Source organism: Salvelinus alpinus, chromosome 1, assembly GCF_045679555.1.
Source record: "Salvelinus alpinus chromosome 1, SLU_Salpinus.1, whole genome shotgun sequence".
Classification (NCBI taxonomy): Eukaryota; Metazoa; Chordata; class Actinopteri; order Salmoniformes; family Salmonidae; genus Salvelinus; species Salvelinus alpinus.
The window spans coordinates 78,410,806-78,427,332 of NC_092086.1; the positions used below are offsets into that span (position 1 = coordinate 78,410,806).

General features: G+C 37.8%; 1 protein-coding gene across 2 annotated transcripts in view; it reads left to right on the forward strand.

Annotated features, from left to right (window-relative positions):
* Window positions 1-2,548, forward strand: part of igsf9bb (immunoglobulin superfamily, member 9Bb) — a 167,807-nt gene extending 165,259 nt beyond the window's left edge. For both annotated transcript variants that reach the window (XM_071327189.1, XM_071327199.1), the window contains exon 20: window positions 31-2,548. In XM_071327189.1, coding sequence (XP_071183290.1) covers window positions 31-245 — 215 coding nt within the window. In that variant the 3' untranslated portion in view covers window positions 246-2,548. The remainder of the gene's footprint in view (window positions 1-30) is intronic.
* The last annotated feature ends 13,979 nt before the right edge of the window (window positions 2,549-16,527 follow it).

The window sequence follows — 16,527 nt, forward strand, 5'->3', positions numbered from 1 at the left end:
GCCTGTCGCTATCCCCCTCCCATTCTCCAGGTGTCTCCACCTCTCAGACCCAGCAGGACTACACCTCTCAGGTACTCCAGCCCGAAGAAGTTCTCTACCTCCGCAAGAAGAAGAAACGGCCCATCAGACAGGACCCGTATGCCCGCTTCTCCGCTCTGCTGTTCCGCCGCCCGCCCCGGGAAGACCAGAAGGCCATTTTGGCCAGCATGGACAACATGGACCCAGACCATGTCACTTTCCTCTGAGCCTGTGGGGGAGTCAGGTTACACTCTTCCCCAACATGCCACAAAACCCCACCTGGAAAATGACCCCTCAGTCTAAAATGTTGCTCATTCCCCAGCATCAATCAATGATTTAACTTTTTTTTTTAAGAAATTGAAAGTAAAACGGTGGCTATCCAATGTCTTCAAAAGTTTTACTCCAGTGCAAAACATTTAATTTGAGGAAAGCAATACTGTGTGCTTCAACATTTATTATTTTCAAACACATTTTCTAACCATCTGTCTGAGGTTTTCATTTTCTATCTCATCTTTATACTACAGTATTACTTTGTTGTTTGCAGAAGAGGCTTAGCTCATGGCCCCAGTGTCAAAACAGCCCATGAAGCCTAGTTAGGTCTCAGTTTACAGCACCTTGCTCACCCTAGTCTCCTCACCTGCCTCACTCTACCAGCCCTCTATCACTTCCCAGAGACTCATCCCATCCACACAAGGTTCTCACTTACATCCTACAAAATATACCTCAGAGCACAGGACATGGCACCGCAATGACAAGGCTCAGCTAGCTGAACACAACTGTACTGGCATATGTTTTTATTATTCTTATGACTTATTTAATCATTTTATTTGTTCAAATTTCACACAATTTGAATAATTCTGAATGTAAAAGAAATCTAATTGGTCACAATATATATACCATAATATGTTTGGGTTGATGTAGGTCTACTTACAGTTGTAGAATGATATCATGCTAATCAAAAATCTATCTGGTCTCGGGTCTTTTGACACACCATAAATGAGGTGTTCATAATGGCTATTAGGGAAATGGAGCATGTTATGCTTTACATACAGGATATGATATATTGTGGACATACAGTTTCCGCCATCAATCATTCTCTTGGAATCATTTAGAAGGTGATTGTACATTTTAGTTATTCTGTATAAACATAAATTCCATTTCATTATCACTTAACCCCATAAAGGAATGGTCAGTAATTCCCCCTGTGGGGAAGATCTGTCGTAAACTAAGCACATGGGCTCATAGATCTATTTTGAATAGGGCGAGGGGAAGGGATTAAGTTGGGATTAGGCTCCATTTAAACAGAAGTGTACTGTACTGTATGCCACTCAAGGCATGCAACCACACACATGCAACCTCACACATTCTATACAACACATGCTACTGCCCTAGTTACTATTCAGGTTGGACTTTGGGTGTGTCTCATTGTCTGGGAAAGGATTTTGCACTGGAGCAAAATCTTGGCTTTTACTGCTCTTTATTTGATGCCATCTTCACTTCTACTAGCACACTTTGTAGCCTTGTGTAGTAGTTCTGAGGGTTCCATCTCCTATTTAAAAAGTACTATAGTAATGCCAAAAATACTATAACTTCCTTAATCAATAAAAACAACGTGTACTGTACTGAGAGGAGGATAGGATTTTGTGCCATAGTATACTATAGTATTTTTTTTTCATTCATATAGGAGGGCCTGATTCAATGAACAAAAGGCTTATGATGGCCTTTATAGGGCTTCTTCTGGTTGCCTGCTTCGGTTTAGTTAATTTTTTCCATAATTTTTTTCTATTTGTTTATGAAAGTAACTGCCTTTGTTGGCCATTTCCTGTATTTGTAGCCTTGGCATTTTTGTCTCTTCTTGTGCTTGTATTAATGTTGTCTATTCCCCTATAGAAAGATCAATGGAGGGGTGTCTTGTGGCATAACAGGGCTACGCAGAGCTGCTAAAGTTTTTATTTTCTAAAATGTGTTTTTCTGTCATCGAAGGGTGCTTCTTTTTTATAAATCGACATGTTTCATTATCATGTAGATATAGACATATCTGGGCTCATTAAAGCTGAACCATGTGGGTCATGACAATGGGGGGTGATCTGGTGATGGTCAGAGAAGGAGAGGGGTGTTAGGAATGGTTTCACCCATACATGTAGGAACACAGGTGCTGCTGTGCACTTGAGACCTACTGTTCATATGTTTTGGTTCAACTGTCTGGTTCACTGTTGGTTTGAAATGTCTCTGAATTATGGAAAGCTAGTACTTAGATTCGTGTATATTAACAAATCTCCAGCAAGCCGATACTTTCCAGCAAAGTCTCTCATTGGGTATCTTATTGATACTGTACAATAAAGGCACTTAAGAGTTGCAACTTCAGGTGCTAACAAGATCATTGAATCTGAAAGTGGTATTGCTACTTTCAGAGAGATGAGCAATTTCAGAGGAATGACAGCTATACCACCAATCTGAAATGATACTGTAATTGATCATACTTGATGTTTTAAGGTTGGTGCAGTATAACCATTAAACAACATGCTCTGTACATATGCCTTTCAACATCCATCTTGGTGCTTTTTAAGCAGGATGTGTAGATTGAGTCTGAATCATGGATGACAATGCTCATGTTTAATTTATGTTTTGGTGTGTTGAACTTTTATACTTTGTCTGCGTACGTATTTTACAGCATAAACATATTACATATTGTGGAGGGCGAGACGCCAAGTCGTGTACCTTAAACATTTAAATGAAAACAAAAACTTAGTTAAAGAGGAACGTATCAAAGTTATACTGTGGTTTTATGGAGCCAGGTTAGTGTGTTCGGTTGGACTTTTTTTGTGTCAAATGGCCACCATTTCTTGATTTTTGTTTGACAGTACAGGACTTGGCTGGTTTAATACCAATTTGTGGCTAAACTGAACCCGAGAGTTACCTTTGGTGCAGACAGCAGGCTCAGGATATTGTAATAATCAGTTAATCCCCAACATTGCACCTGTAAACACAATGACACTGTTGTCAGTATAGGATGATACTTTCAATAATAGCATACTATTCTCTTCTGAGTCTGGTGATCTTGAAATCTTCCTTAATTTGTGTTGATCCAACTGGATTTATCGAAGCTGTAAAGCTTTAATCAATTCAACTGTTTGAAAGGTAGATATTTCAACACAAATTGTACACGTGAAGTCAAAATCAAGGTGTTTTTTTTATGGCAGTAGCATTCAGAAATATGTCAAATGTTTTACAAGAAAATATGTATCTGCTTATTATGTCACGGCCATTTATTTTCAAACCCTCCGTCAGAAGAATTATATCAAAATGAAGATCCAAAATGCAAGGAACATGTTCTATAATATGAAATATATTTATAATATATGCAATATATGCAGGCAGTTACATAATATTTAGGATTTCATAAATGAAAATCGTATTTATGTAGAACACTTTTTTCCACAAGTGTGACTACTTGCGCCAAAGCAATTGGCAGTGGTTCAGATAAGGAACAATTAATATAATTGTCGAGGTAACTCACACTTTAAAGAGTATCATCTCTCAACTATTGTCCAGTTCTAGTAAGAATATGTAATATTTAATGCTACATGCAATGTTCGTTTTAAGATGCTTTTGTTGTGAAAATGGCCAAGCTATTATTTAATGTAATACTTTCAAAGGGAATGTTATTATAGTTTAATTCCTATTCTGGCTATGAATCCTTATTATTATCACAATTTGACAAGTTTGTTAGGTCTAGTTGGGCTGTGTGGTTTTGATACTGGAAGCTTATGGCAGATTTGATCACCCATTGACTTAGTATTGACTGTATTTCTAACAGTCACAGTGTCACAGTACTGTCATCAGTATCAGAGAACTACTCCGGGCAACTCATTCATTCTGGTGAAATAACAGCGTTGGTATTGGTGCTGAATTTAGTTGCTGGTGAGGGCCGAGGGACATGTGAATAATTAGGACTCACAATAAAAACAAAACATTTTGTTCCATGCAAGAAAATAGGACACTCTGTGGGCTGTTTGTTAGCCTGTGCCAGGTTCAATGGAAATCTTTGAAAATGTAAGCCTCTTTCATAAACCCATTTGACTTTGCCTCACTTAAATGTGAGTTAACTTAAGTTAAAAGACACACACTACTGTTCAAAGGTTTGGGGTCACTTAGAAATGTCCTTGTTTTTGAAAGAAAATACAATTTTTTGTCCATTAAAATAACATCAAATTGATCAGAAATACAGTGTAGACATTGTTAATGTTGTAAATGACTATTGTAGCTGGAAACGGCAGATTTTTTAAATGGAATATCTACATAGGCGTACAGAGGCCCATTATCAGCAACCATCACTCCTGTGTTCCAATGGCACGCTGTGTTAGCTAATCCAAGTTTATAATTTAAAAGGCTAATTGATCCTTAGAAAACACTTTTTCAAATTATGTTACACAGTTGAAAACGGTTGTTATGATTAAAGAACTTCTTGGCGCTACGGATCCCGTAGCTCCGTAGCCTTCATTTCTCAGAACAAGAATAGACTGACAAGTTTCAGAAGAAAGTTCTTTGTTTCTGGCCATTTTAAGCCTGTAATCGAACCCACAAATGCTGATGCTCCAGATACCCATCTAGTCTAAAGAAGGCCAGTTTTATTGCTTCTTTAATCAGAACAACAGTTTTCAGCTGTGCTAACATAATTGCAAAAGGGTTTTCTATTGATCAATTAGCCTTTTAAAATGATGAACTTGGATTAGCTAACACAACATGCCCTTGGAACACAGGCGTGATGGTTGCTGATAGTGGGCCTCTGGAAATTCCATTAAAAAATCAGCCATTTGCAGCTACAATAGTCATTTACAACATTAACAATGCCTACACTGTATTTCTGATCAATTTTATGTTATTTTAATGGACAAAAAAAATTGCTTTTCTTTCAAAAACATGTACATTTCTAAGTGACCCCAAACTTTTGAACGTTAGTGTATATTATTGAAAATTTGCTTTGTTTCTGAGAGAAACCAAGTCCCATTTAAAATGGCACAATTCTATCTCTGAATTAAACCGTCATCCCAGTCAAAAACTTTGTCAGACAAAAGAAACCTATTGAATGACCATGGTCATTTTAGGCATTTGCCTATGTTGAAACATGAACCACAGCAAATATATTGATACATTGTTGCATTATTTACACAGTAACTCTACAATACATTGTGGCCCTTAAAGTACCAGCAGAACAATGTAGAAATCAGACGAAAAATGCAAACTGGTCTTTTGCAGATATTTGTGGAATATCCTAAGGCTAGCAAGGGCTCTGTGTGTCATATTCTGTTGTTTCTGTACATGTGTCTGCTATGTTAGTAGCTGACTAAACTCAACTCAATGGTGAGGGAAGTTTCTGAGGACAAACATAGGTATAAGGCAAGCGTTTCAGTATTGACTCTGGGCAAATCAATGTAATCAGAGCTGAATTCCACAAATCCTGGTCTCTGAGTTCATCAAAAACTTCCTTCGCCAAGGAGTTGAGTTTAGTCAGCTACTATGTTAGCTGAATGTAGAGAAGATGGTAGAAACCTCTCCAAAGTTAATAAAGATGACACAACTAAAGTGTCGAATAACATTAGTGTTTTTGCTTACAGCAAGCACACAAAAAATCACCAACATTCAAACCATTTAAAATGTTTAAATATTGACCATAATTATCCAGATAGGGCGAGTAACCCCATTTCTTTTTTTCAGAATGTAGTCATTTAATCATTAATGGCCTTCCCAAGAGATTTCCACAGAGTCAAATTCTTTTGATGTTTAAAATTAAGAATATACTGTATATAAAGCATGAGGGAAGGGGAGCAGTAGAATGTCCCTCTTGAAAATACAAATATATACAATTTAATGTGCAATGTATATGGATTAACATGTACATAGTGTATAGCAGAGAGATCATTGCATGGTGAAGTGTCTGAATGTTGCTGTGAAAAGAGAAAGAATGCATATACGATACTGAAAATATATATATAATGTATATATATATATATGTGTGTATATATATATATATATATGTGTGTGTATATATATATGTATATATATATATATATATATATATATATATATGTGTGTGTTTGTGTATATATATGTATATGTGTGTAAGAGAAGAGAGGATGTATAAAAACAAACACTCATTTAGAGGTCATTATAATCAATATTTTTGGGAATATTATACATTTGCCCATATACTGAGTCACTGGATATAAGACAGCTTTTGATATTGAGTATGGAATTCTGTGGCAGGAAAGGGATCTTGATATCACAAAACTGACAAACCTGAACATTTGAATGAAATAATAGCTTTTTGTTACATTAAGATGCAATCAAAGCACATACATTGACCCACCTCTCCCACAGTTGGGATTTGAAGCAGAGCCTGCTATTGTATATCACAATGGATAGGGTCACTTCCCATTCAAGGGAATGTGGACCAATGATTGGTTGTCTTAGGCGAAAATATGATGCTTGCCTAATATTTTTGCTTTAATAATGAGTTCAGTGATTCAGACAAAACGAGTTGCTGCCTAATCATGCCACGGACTAAAGCAGTGGAATGTATTGTACCATTTATAATGCTGAAATAAGTTATTTAAGTTAAAGTGAAGTCTAAATATTTTAAGAATAATATATAGATATAGTTTTTGAAATTTCAAGACAATGCACTGAATATCACATGTAATAACCAAGCTCTGTGTGTTGTGTGTGAATACACTCCGATTTGACTATCATAATAATAATAATATAATATATTACATTTAGCAGACGCATTTATCCAAAGCAACTTAGTCATGTCAAAAACAAAAAAACGTGTGGTCCCGGGAATCGAACCCACTATCCTGGCATTGCAAGCTCCATGCGCTACCAACTGAGCTACAGAGGACTGTAATCTGATTATACAGTGTATTATTTCACCCACTTAATCATGTGTAACTGGGATTGTCCTTTATTTTTTTAAAGGTATTTGGGGCATTTGTGTACATGACTTTAGTCACAAAGGAGATATACAAGCTGTAATATGATATAGTGGCGCACATATGAACTGTACAGTTGAAAATTGTACAGTTATTAATGACATGATACTGTCTGTCATTAGCAATAGCTATTTTTGTGGTGTATCTGGACCATTCTCAGAGGTCGTCTGATATCGGTCATATTGGGTTGGTAAAATAACTCCGGTAACACTTTACTTGACACCCAGCATCATAACAATGTCATAATATGTCATAACAGCTGACATAACTTGTCATAACACTGTCATAACCCATATATTTACACCTGTTGTGACACATATTACATTATTTTATGGCTGGTTATGACACCTACATAAGTGTCATAACCCACATTTATTCAAATGTGTTTTTTCCCTGCCAACAAGTTTCCTTTTATTTGAAAGTTTGTTAAGTCCTTTGTTGTTATTGTAATTAATTCTTAACAGTCATGTCTTTTTTTCATAATCTTTTAAATAACTTGCAGAAAATGCCCTTTACGACACTGTCAAGAAGCATTATGACCCTCCTGTGTCACTTTACTTGGAATAAGAAAATAGACTTTATGACCGTCATAAGCCAGATAGGCCTATCACGTACATGCCCTTATGTCAGTCATCAGTCAAAAAGAGGGTGTCTTGTCATGCTGAAACCTGCATTCATCCCAGTCATCAGCAAAACAGAGCATTGGGGTAGGTGCAGGTCTGACATCAATTTGTGCGCAATTACAATAATTTAATATGGTCAATTTCAGAAAATTGAATATAACATTAACATACTGTTGACAAGTAGGCTATGGTGTAATGGAATGTTTTGCCTTGTGTGATAGGTTTTGTGGGTTTTGACACTCTTATGTAGGTGTCATAACCAGCCATAAAATAATGCAATACTGCATATGTCACAATAGGTGACAAGTTATGTCAGCTGTTATGACATACGGTATGACATGATTATGACTGTGTCATAACGTGTTATGACGCTGGGTGTCAAGTAAAGCGTTACCATCACTCTATGTAACAGGAACTGTCATCATAATTGTTTGCTCTATGGAAGAGGATTTGTTCGGTCCTTATTTCTTCTAGTACTTGGTTGGTTTGAACTTAGATATGAGCGCAATTGTGGTTTGCTGTCCCCAAGGATTGATGTTACTACTTCATAGCAAAACAGATACCATTAGAGAGCATTGTAAAGCTATGTCTTTTGATACTTGTTGTATGCCTAATTCATTAAATAAGTCTGAAGAGTAAGAACATCTGGTGCTAAAACACACGTTTTCAAGGACTGTGTTATTTGAGTAATTATTTTTGTCATTTTACTTCATCTGGTAAAGCACACTTTGTTGTTGTTTTGAATATATATTGCTGGTGCTCTCCCATACTCCAATCTCTGAGTTCCACACTACATTTTGTAAAACCAAAACATAGCCGTATAACAAAATGCCAAACCGTTATGCCTCCCAAAGAAAATGACAGTATGAGGAATTTGAAGACACTGCACAGTACTGTACACAGTCAAGTCGAGGCCTAACAAGATATACGGTATACGATTATACCTTGTGGGTTACTAGTAAACAAGTAAACACAAATGTGCTAATGTGCTAATACTCAAAAGACTACAGAAGATGCAAGTGAAAGCATACACTTTTGTCACACAGTATAAATAATGTTTTAAAAAAGTATACCTTGTCATATTTTTTGTATATGAGAATATGATGCACACCGAGTATATGGCTGAGTGAGTAGGAACTGAGTAGTGTACGGTCTGTTTCAGTGGGACATTGTAACATGAAGCAGACCAATAGATCTCTGTGAGTGACTGAATTCTTCTAAAAGCTACAAATTAGTTTAATATTTAATGTTATAAATCAAACCAATATAGAATACAAAAATATTAAATATAGTATTATGTACCAAAGTGGATGGTCGAATCTACATTTGGGGTTAATTGTTTTCATTGTGTATTATTTTGTTGTTTTATTTTTTATACCCATTTGTTTATTTTTTAGCAAAACAGAATCATACAAGTAGAGAATATTTATATTGCACTGACTCATAAATGCCTTTGAGACAAACCATTTCAGTTCTGTACAAAATAAATAACAAAAAAATTGTGCAAGTGTCATCAGTTTATTACAGACTACGATAAAGATACAGAGTTTTACATCTTGAAGCATAACTGGAAAGCACCAGAATGAATTATTCACTTAATTTTACCCGCAATGAATCGTTCCTGTCAAGTTGATCTTGGGATATGCTAAAATGGCTAGCTTGGCCAATGGGGATCATGTAGGACTATGTGGCTCTACAATAAGTCCATCATTATACCAGTTAGTTCCCAAGACTACCACAGATCCCCAGCTCCAAATGTTGCTGCTGGCCTGCTTAAGAACCCTGTATGTTGTCTTAGACTCAATTGGCTTTTGGAAAGAGTACAATGGTTTTCATGCAGGTGCTCCTTTGCATTCTGTATAGCAGCAGAGTACAAACAAGGTATTTTACAGTGCATGTGTACATATTTTCACTGCTGCTTTGAAAAACAATTTTTGTTTAGTTTCCAACGTAGCCACATTGTTTATTGTGTAATGTATATTTGTCTGCCTCTAACTCTCAATAGTTGCAAAGGTTTGATTTGTAAAGTTGCAGCAGACTATAAAGACGCTCTGGAATTTGGAGACAGTACATGACAGTAACATTTTCTAGAGATCCATAAGTGGAGCATATTGACTTTGTGATTCCATCATGACAACAACTGGTGCTATTGTCAATCCATTCTGTGGTGCTTTAAGTGGTGAGTTAACTCCTTGCTTCACACACATTGTGAGCACCCTGCTTATTTACCAACAAATGATGTTGTAGTCTATTGTAGAACCGTCCTGAAATGGTATATTGTGGTTAGACCTTTGGGCAGTAAACAAACCCTTCTTGGTGTTGTACTGGAATTATATTTGATATGGTATTTGACATACAAAGAAAGCAATTTCATGGAAAGTTTAGTAAGGTATCAAATGAGGTAAACCTTTAGATGTAGGGCCATTGTTAGAAAAATGACTTTGCGTCATAGTTATTTGGCAAAGATTCATTGTTTTTGTGTGTGCGTATACTGTATGTAATGGATATTAATGTGTCAGAAGAATTTGTGTTGCATCAGGGAATAATCAGATGAGATGAACCTACATCCTCAGCGTCCATTTTATGAGAAGGCAAATTGATGTGGCATAAATTTGAAACACATTTCATTATTATGACCCCATGGTGTTCTTGGTACAGAGTACATGGGTGTTAATGCTGAACAAAATTAGACATCGAGTGCTATGTTCTATATGTCAAAGTATTGGTCGTCATTATAAAGGTTTTACATGTTTGTACAACACTGCTTGACAAGTCAGTTGACAAGCACTCAACTGCAGTAATGTTAACCCTTTTGGTGTAGCCTCTGTATGATTTAAGTCCACGCCATCCATCCGTCTTTTCTCAACATTATGCCTCACTAAATGCAATACGAGTGTTCAAAGGACTGTTCAGATGTACTTTGCTAAATATTGTTCCATCCTCATTTGGTCTTCCTTATAGCTCTCTGGATTTTTGGGTCATGTTCAATTCTATCTATAATAGGATTGTGTTATCGGGCTTCTTAAAAAAGCCGGAAACAACTCATACCTCAGAATGCCTCATCGTGGATATCTTCACATAGAGATGTTATGTTACTATCAAATGTTCACCTTCATCTGGCCATTTGAGAGCATTGTGTACTCACAATCATCATGCTGTACACTTTTTACATCTGCCAGCACAGACACAACAACCAGAATGTATTGTCATCTACTTCTTTCTCACTTCTGGTCATTGTAGACATTCTAAAGCTTTCCATAAACTGGCACAAAGAAATACTATTTCTAATGTACTGGTATGTTTGGTGTTGAAATTTGCAGTAGGTTCACTGACCACTCTTTTTTCTTATTGTTTTGTGTTTTATAAAATCATTTTTGAGTGATTTCTAAGCAAATGGATCAATGTCATTTAATGCACCTGTCCATTCAGAAAATATTTTATAGACCATTTTTATATTTATTTTCAAAGTGACTAAAATCAAACCATTTCAATTATTTTCTTTTTTCTTTTAACAACAACTTTTTTCTTTGCTTTTCTAAATAAATAATTTACAAATACAAGAGGCACCACCCAGGGGGTTAATTGTTCACCATTTTCTGGTATTATTGTTGTATGAGAAAAAAACATGTATATGGTGCTGAACTAAAGCCTTATGTGTCATACTGTTTTTCAGTTTTTCCCACCATTTCACCCGTGCTCTCTGGGCAGATCAATGCCTCCCCCAGGAATTTATGTGAAGCCTTAGAAAGGGCATTCTACTAACACATGCCGTCGCAAATGACAACTTGTCATCCTGCATCACTGACTTTTACATGAATTGTGATGAATCAATCAGTTGTGTTCAGAAATGCACAGAGTGAAATAAGTCATTCTTTTGGTGTGAAACTATGATTCAGTCACTAAGGAACGAGACAAAAAAATCTAGACTGTGTAACAGCCCATGCAGCATTACAGGGGATGCTTATGTACTGTAAAGGGGAAATGTGACCATGCAAACAAACATGTTACCTGTTATCTGTGGTTGATAGTGGAGCAGTATGGCGAGGAGTCTCGTCCAATCTCACGTCAACCTCTAGCCCTTTATCCCCACCTGGCACTTGTGTAGATATCAAAGGATTGGATAGGTGCAAGCAGGCGCAGAGCTTGAGTTTCGCCACAGGGGGGATGAAAAACATTAGATAGGAACACTAACCCAAACCCTATAAAGGCGTGTATCAATTTAACCTTTTTTTTATTATTATTTATTTTTTGCTGATATGAAGGATAAGGTCCTTATGCTTCCAAAACCATACCGCAAGCGACGCGTGTTCATGTTCAGACCGAGCGCCAGAGCTCTTAACAAAACTCCCCCGTACAGAAGACGCCTTCGTCCAATGACTCTTACAGTATGTGTAATGTAATGGAACTTATGGTCATGATTAAGGGCTACAGTGCAACCTAACTCATTCGATATAGAATAGCCTACTTTTTATTTCTCATGCCATTCAAAAACAAGTTTTTAGTTTCCTAATGTTAAGACCTGCCTCAATACAAACAATGGATTATTTATGTGATGGTATACAGTGCATTCGGAAAGTATTCAGACCCCTTGACTTTTTCAACATTTTCAGAAAGAACACAGTGGCCTCCATTATTCTTAAATGGAAGACGTTTGGAACTACCAAGACTCTTCCTAGAGCTGGCCGCCCGACCAAACTGAGCAATCGGGGGGGGAAGAGCCTTGGTGACCATGAACCTGATGGTCACTCTGACGGAGCTCCAGAGTTCCTCTGTGGAGATGGGAGAACCTTCCAGAAGTACAACCATCTCTGCAACACTCCACCAATCAAGCCTTTATGGTAGAGTGGCCAGACGGAAGCCACTCCTCGGTAAAAGGCACATGAAAGCCTGCTTGGAGTTTGCGAAAAGGCACCTAAAGACTCTCAGACCATGAGAAACAATATTCTCTGGTCTGATGAAACCAAGATTGAACTCTTTGGCCTGAGTACCAAGTGTCACATCTGGAGGAAATCTGGCACCATCCCTACGGTGAAGTTTGGAGCATGAAGCATGAAGCATGCATGGAGCATGAAGCATGCTGCCACCAGCATCATGCTTTTGGGGATGACTGAAAGACTAGGACAACGACCCTAAGCACACAGCCAAGACAACGCAGGAGTGGCTTCGGGACAAGTCTCTGAATGTCCTTGAGTGGCCCAGCAAGAGCCCGGACTTGAACCCGATCGAACATCTCTGGACCTGAAAACAGCTGTGCAGCGACGCTTCCCATCCAACCTGACAGAGTTTGAGAGGATCTGCAGAGATGAATGGGAGAAATTCCCCAACTACTGAGCCACACGGTGGTCCCGTGTGGCTCAGTTGGTAGAGCATGGCGCTTGCAACGCCAGGGTTGTGGGTTCATTCCCCACGGGGGGACCAGGATGAATATGTATGAACTTTCCAATTTGTAAGTCGCTCTGGATAAGAGCGTCTGCTAAATGACTTAAATGTAATGTAAATGTACAGGTGTGTTAAGCTTGTAGCGTCATACCCAAGAAGACTTGAGACTGTTATCGCTGCCAAAGGTGCTTCAACAAAGTACTGAGTAAAGGGTCTGAATTCTTTTGTAAACCTGTTTTTTCTTTGTCATTATGGGGTATTGTGTGTAAATTGATGGGGGGGAAAGTATTTAATCAATTTTAGAATAAGGTTGAAACGTAACAAAATGTGGAAAAAGTAAAGGGGTCTGAATACTTTCTGAAGGCACTGTATTTTACATTGATTTATTAGCTGTTTAAAATGTAGACAAAAGGCGTCATTTGGCTGTTCCTTGTGTAGGTCTATCTCAAGTCCCGGCAGTGTATTAACTAAATTAAAACTATTAAAAGTACTAAATAACTCAAAACATTATTTTATGAAAAATACTTTTGAAGACCCACGATCCTTCGGCAGCCGCCAGGCCGAGGCCAGGGGGCCCCTCAAGGGGGAATAGCGACAGACAAAGCTGTACATAGATTTATAAAATAAGCAACACCAGGTCGGACCAATTCCCGAATTTAATGAAATCATATTATATATAAATGTAGCCTTGTTTTATAGTGTTAAATGTTTTTTCTTTGGTACATCATCGTTGAAATTGTTATTTAAAGATTTTTAAGGTGGGCCCTCTAAGTGCCACACCCTTCGCCCCCCGCATTGGCTCCGGTTCTGGCAAAATGTCCAACTAGCCCATCAGAGAACAAGGTGAAGCTGTTACCCTAGCTATCTGATGCTTTCAGACTTACACAGGTGCCAGGAGGTAGGGCCAAGGGCTCGATTTGGGATTGGCGTCCGTTTTCAGTCCGTTGAATCGCCAGAGAGGCTCATGAGAAATAGCAAATCATGTCTACTGAGATGTTTGCCCTGCTGTCCAAGGTACTGTAGCGTTGTATTGGATAATAGTACCAACTAAAGGCCCCTTTCCTTCTCACCTACATACATACACATTTCATGATGGCTCTGCTGAACTTATTGAGTTGACATTTTCAGATGCTAAAGTCTCATGTAACCTTTACTCTGCTTTAGATATGTTTTGTATTTTGATATAATAAAATTTGACCAAAAATTGCTTTTTGTTTTTGTCATTTGTACAGTAGCTCGCCTCTTATTTGCCCCAGGCACCAAAATGCTACTGTACTGCCTTTGGGGACACAGACGAAGCCAAGCCTTTCCTGAGCCAATTTGGTGTGGTGGCCAAAACAATGTGTGGCACTCTATCTAAACAGGCTGCAATCAAGGATTGATTGACGTTTAGGTAGAGTGCCAGACTGCGTTTACCCATTACCTCGCGACAGATGTAGGCCTAGTTGAAGGCTCATCTACTGTCAATGGAAAGCATTGACAAGTCCATATAGGCAAGCGGGGGCATCATGCACCCCAAAAATCTGTTGGGGCACAAAGTACGTGAGGATGGCTAGGCCCCCCTGTCTGGAAGTTGGAGAATTGTGCATTTTTCAAACACCCCAAACAGCTTTTCCTCTAGAGGCATAATCATTATGATTCATTCTGTGTAAAATGTCAATTTTTCTGCATATCTAAGCATACCTCTTGAGCTGTCTAGCCTCCTGACTGAATGGTGGTTCTGTTTTTAAAGAATCTAAATATGCTTTGCCGTATCTCTGCTAAAATATGGGTAAAAGATTGAAAGGAATGTGAGTCTGCGGCAGGTAGCCTAGTGGTTAGAGCGTTGGACTAGTAACCGAAAGGTTGCAAGATCGAATCCCCGAGCTGACAAGGTAAAAATCTGTCTTTAACCCACTGTTCCTAGGCTGTCATTGAAAATAAGAATTTGTTCTTAACTGACTTGCCTAGTTAAATAAAGGTAAATTATTTAGTTATGTCTTGCTTTTCTAAAGTCTATCAACCTTGCCAGCAGGCATGCCAGCTAAGATAGTTATACAAGATAACTACTCTAACTTGATTGATAGCCTGAAATTGCTTCTTGGTAGCTAGTTATGAGGTTGGGAGATCGGGAACCTATCTGGGCTAGCTAAATCCGACTTCATAAAATTGCTAGGTGGCTAGCAATTTTGACGAAGACATCAATTTTGACGAAGACATCAACACTATGAAATAACACATATGGAATCATGTAGTAACCAAAAAAGTGTAAAACAAATCAAATCAAAATATATTTTATATTTTAGATTCTTCAATGTAGCCAGCCACCCTTTGCCTTGATGACAACTTTGCACATGCGTGGCATTTTCCCAACCAGCTTCATAAGATAGTCACCTGGAATTCATTTCAATTAACAGGTGTGCCTTGTTAAGGTCATTTGTGGAGTTTCTTTCCTTCTTACTGCGTTTGAGCCAATCAGTTGTGTTGTGACAAGGTAGGGGTGGTATACAGAATATAGCACTATTTGGTAGAAGACCAAGTCCATATTATGGCAAGAACAGCTCAAATAAGCAAAGAGAAACGGCAGTCCATCATTACTTTAAGACATGAAGGTCAGTCAATCATGAAAATATCAAGAACTTTGAAAGTTTCTTCAAGTGCAGTCGCAAAAAGCATCAAGCGTTATGATGAAACTGTCACTCATGAGGACCTCCACAGGAAAGGAATACCCAGAGTTACCTCTGCTGCAGAGGATAAGTTCATTAGAGTTAACTACACCTCAGATTGCAGCCAAAATGTAGAAAACAGTAAAAATAAAGAAACCCCCTTGAATGAGTAGACGTGTCCACATTTTTGACAGGTACTGTATATTATTTTTATTATTTATTTTTTAAACAGGACAAATCTTAGTGGGCATGTGCCCCTGTGCCTTCTATGGGCAATATACCTCTATGGGCAAGCCTCTTTAGTCATTTTGAAGCAAACTATGAAAGGAGACTTTCCTCTCACAGTCATACCTGCCATTTTTCTGACTTTTTATGGTTTATGTTTCAGCTCAATTCAAGTAAATTTAGGCTATTCTCCAAGGCAACATCTACAGTAACTACCAGTGTAAATTATGGTAATCTAGTTGATGCCATTTAGACAAGATCCAGAGGATGGCAGAGTTGTCGGGTAAAAATACACTACAAAGATGATAGTTTCAGAGCTGGGTTTCCAACCTAATTAGTGTATATAGTGCATAATAAAGAATGCATAAAATGTAGCCAACCAGATTTTCCCAACATATTATGAAGGAGTATCCTTGAGGATTATATATTTTTCATTTAAACAAACGTCTTCAGTTCATACAATATTTAGCCTACACCTTGCAGCCTAGTAAAATATAAAGTGGCTTTTTTTCTAATTTTGTGTATTAGTGTTTTACAAAATTGCAATCTGATTGATGCGCAATGTCCTGAGACAGAGCATGCTGGTCTACATACGCTCATTCCACGAGAGCGCGCACACGGTCACGAACTGTACACCTCTGCGCG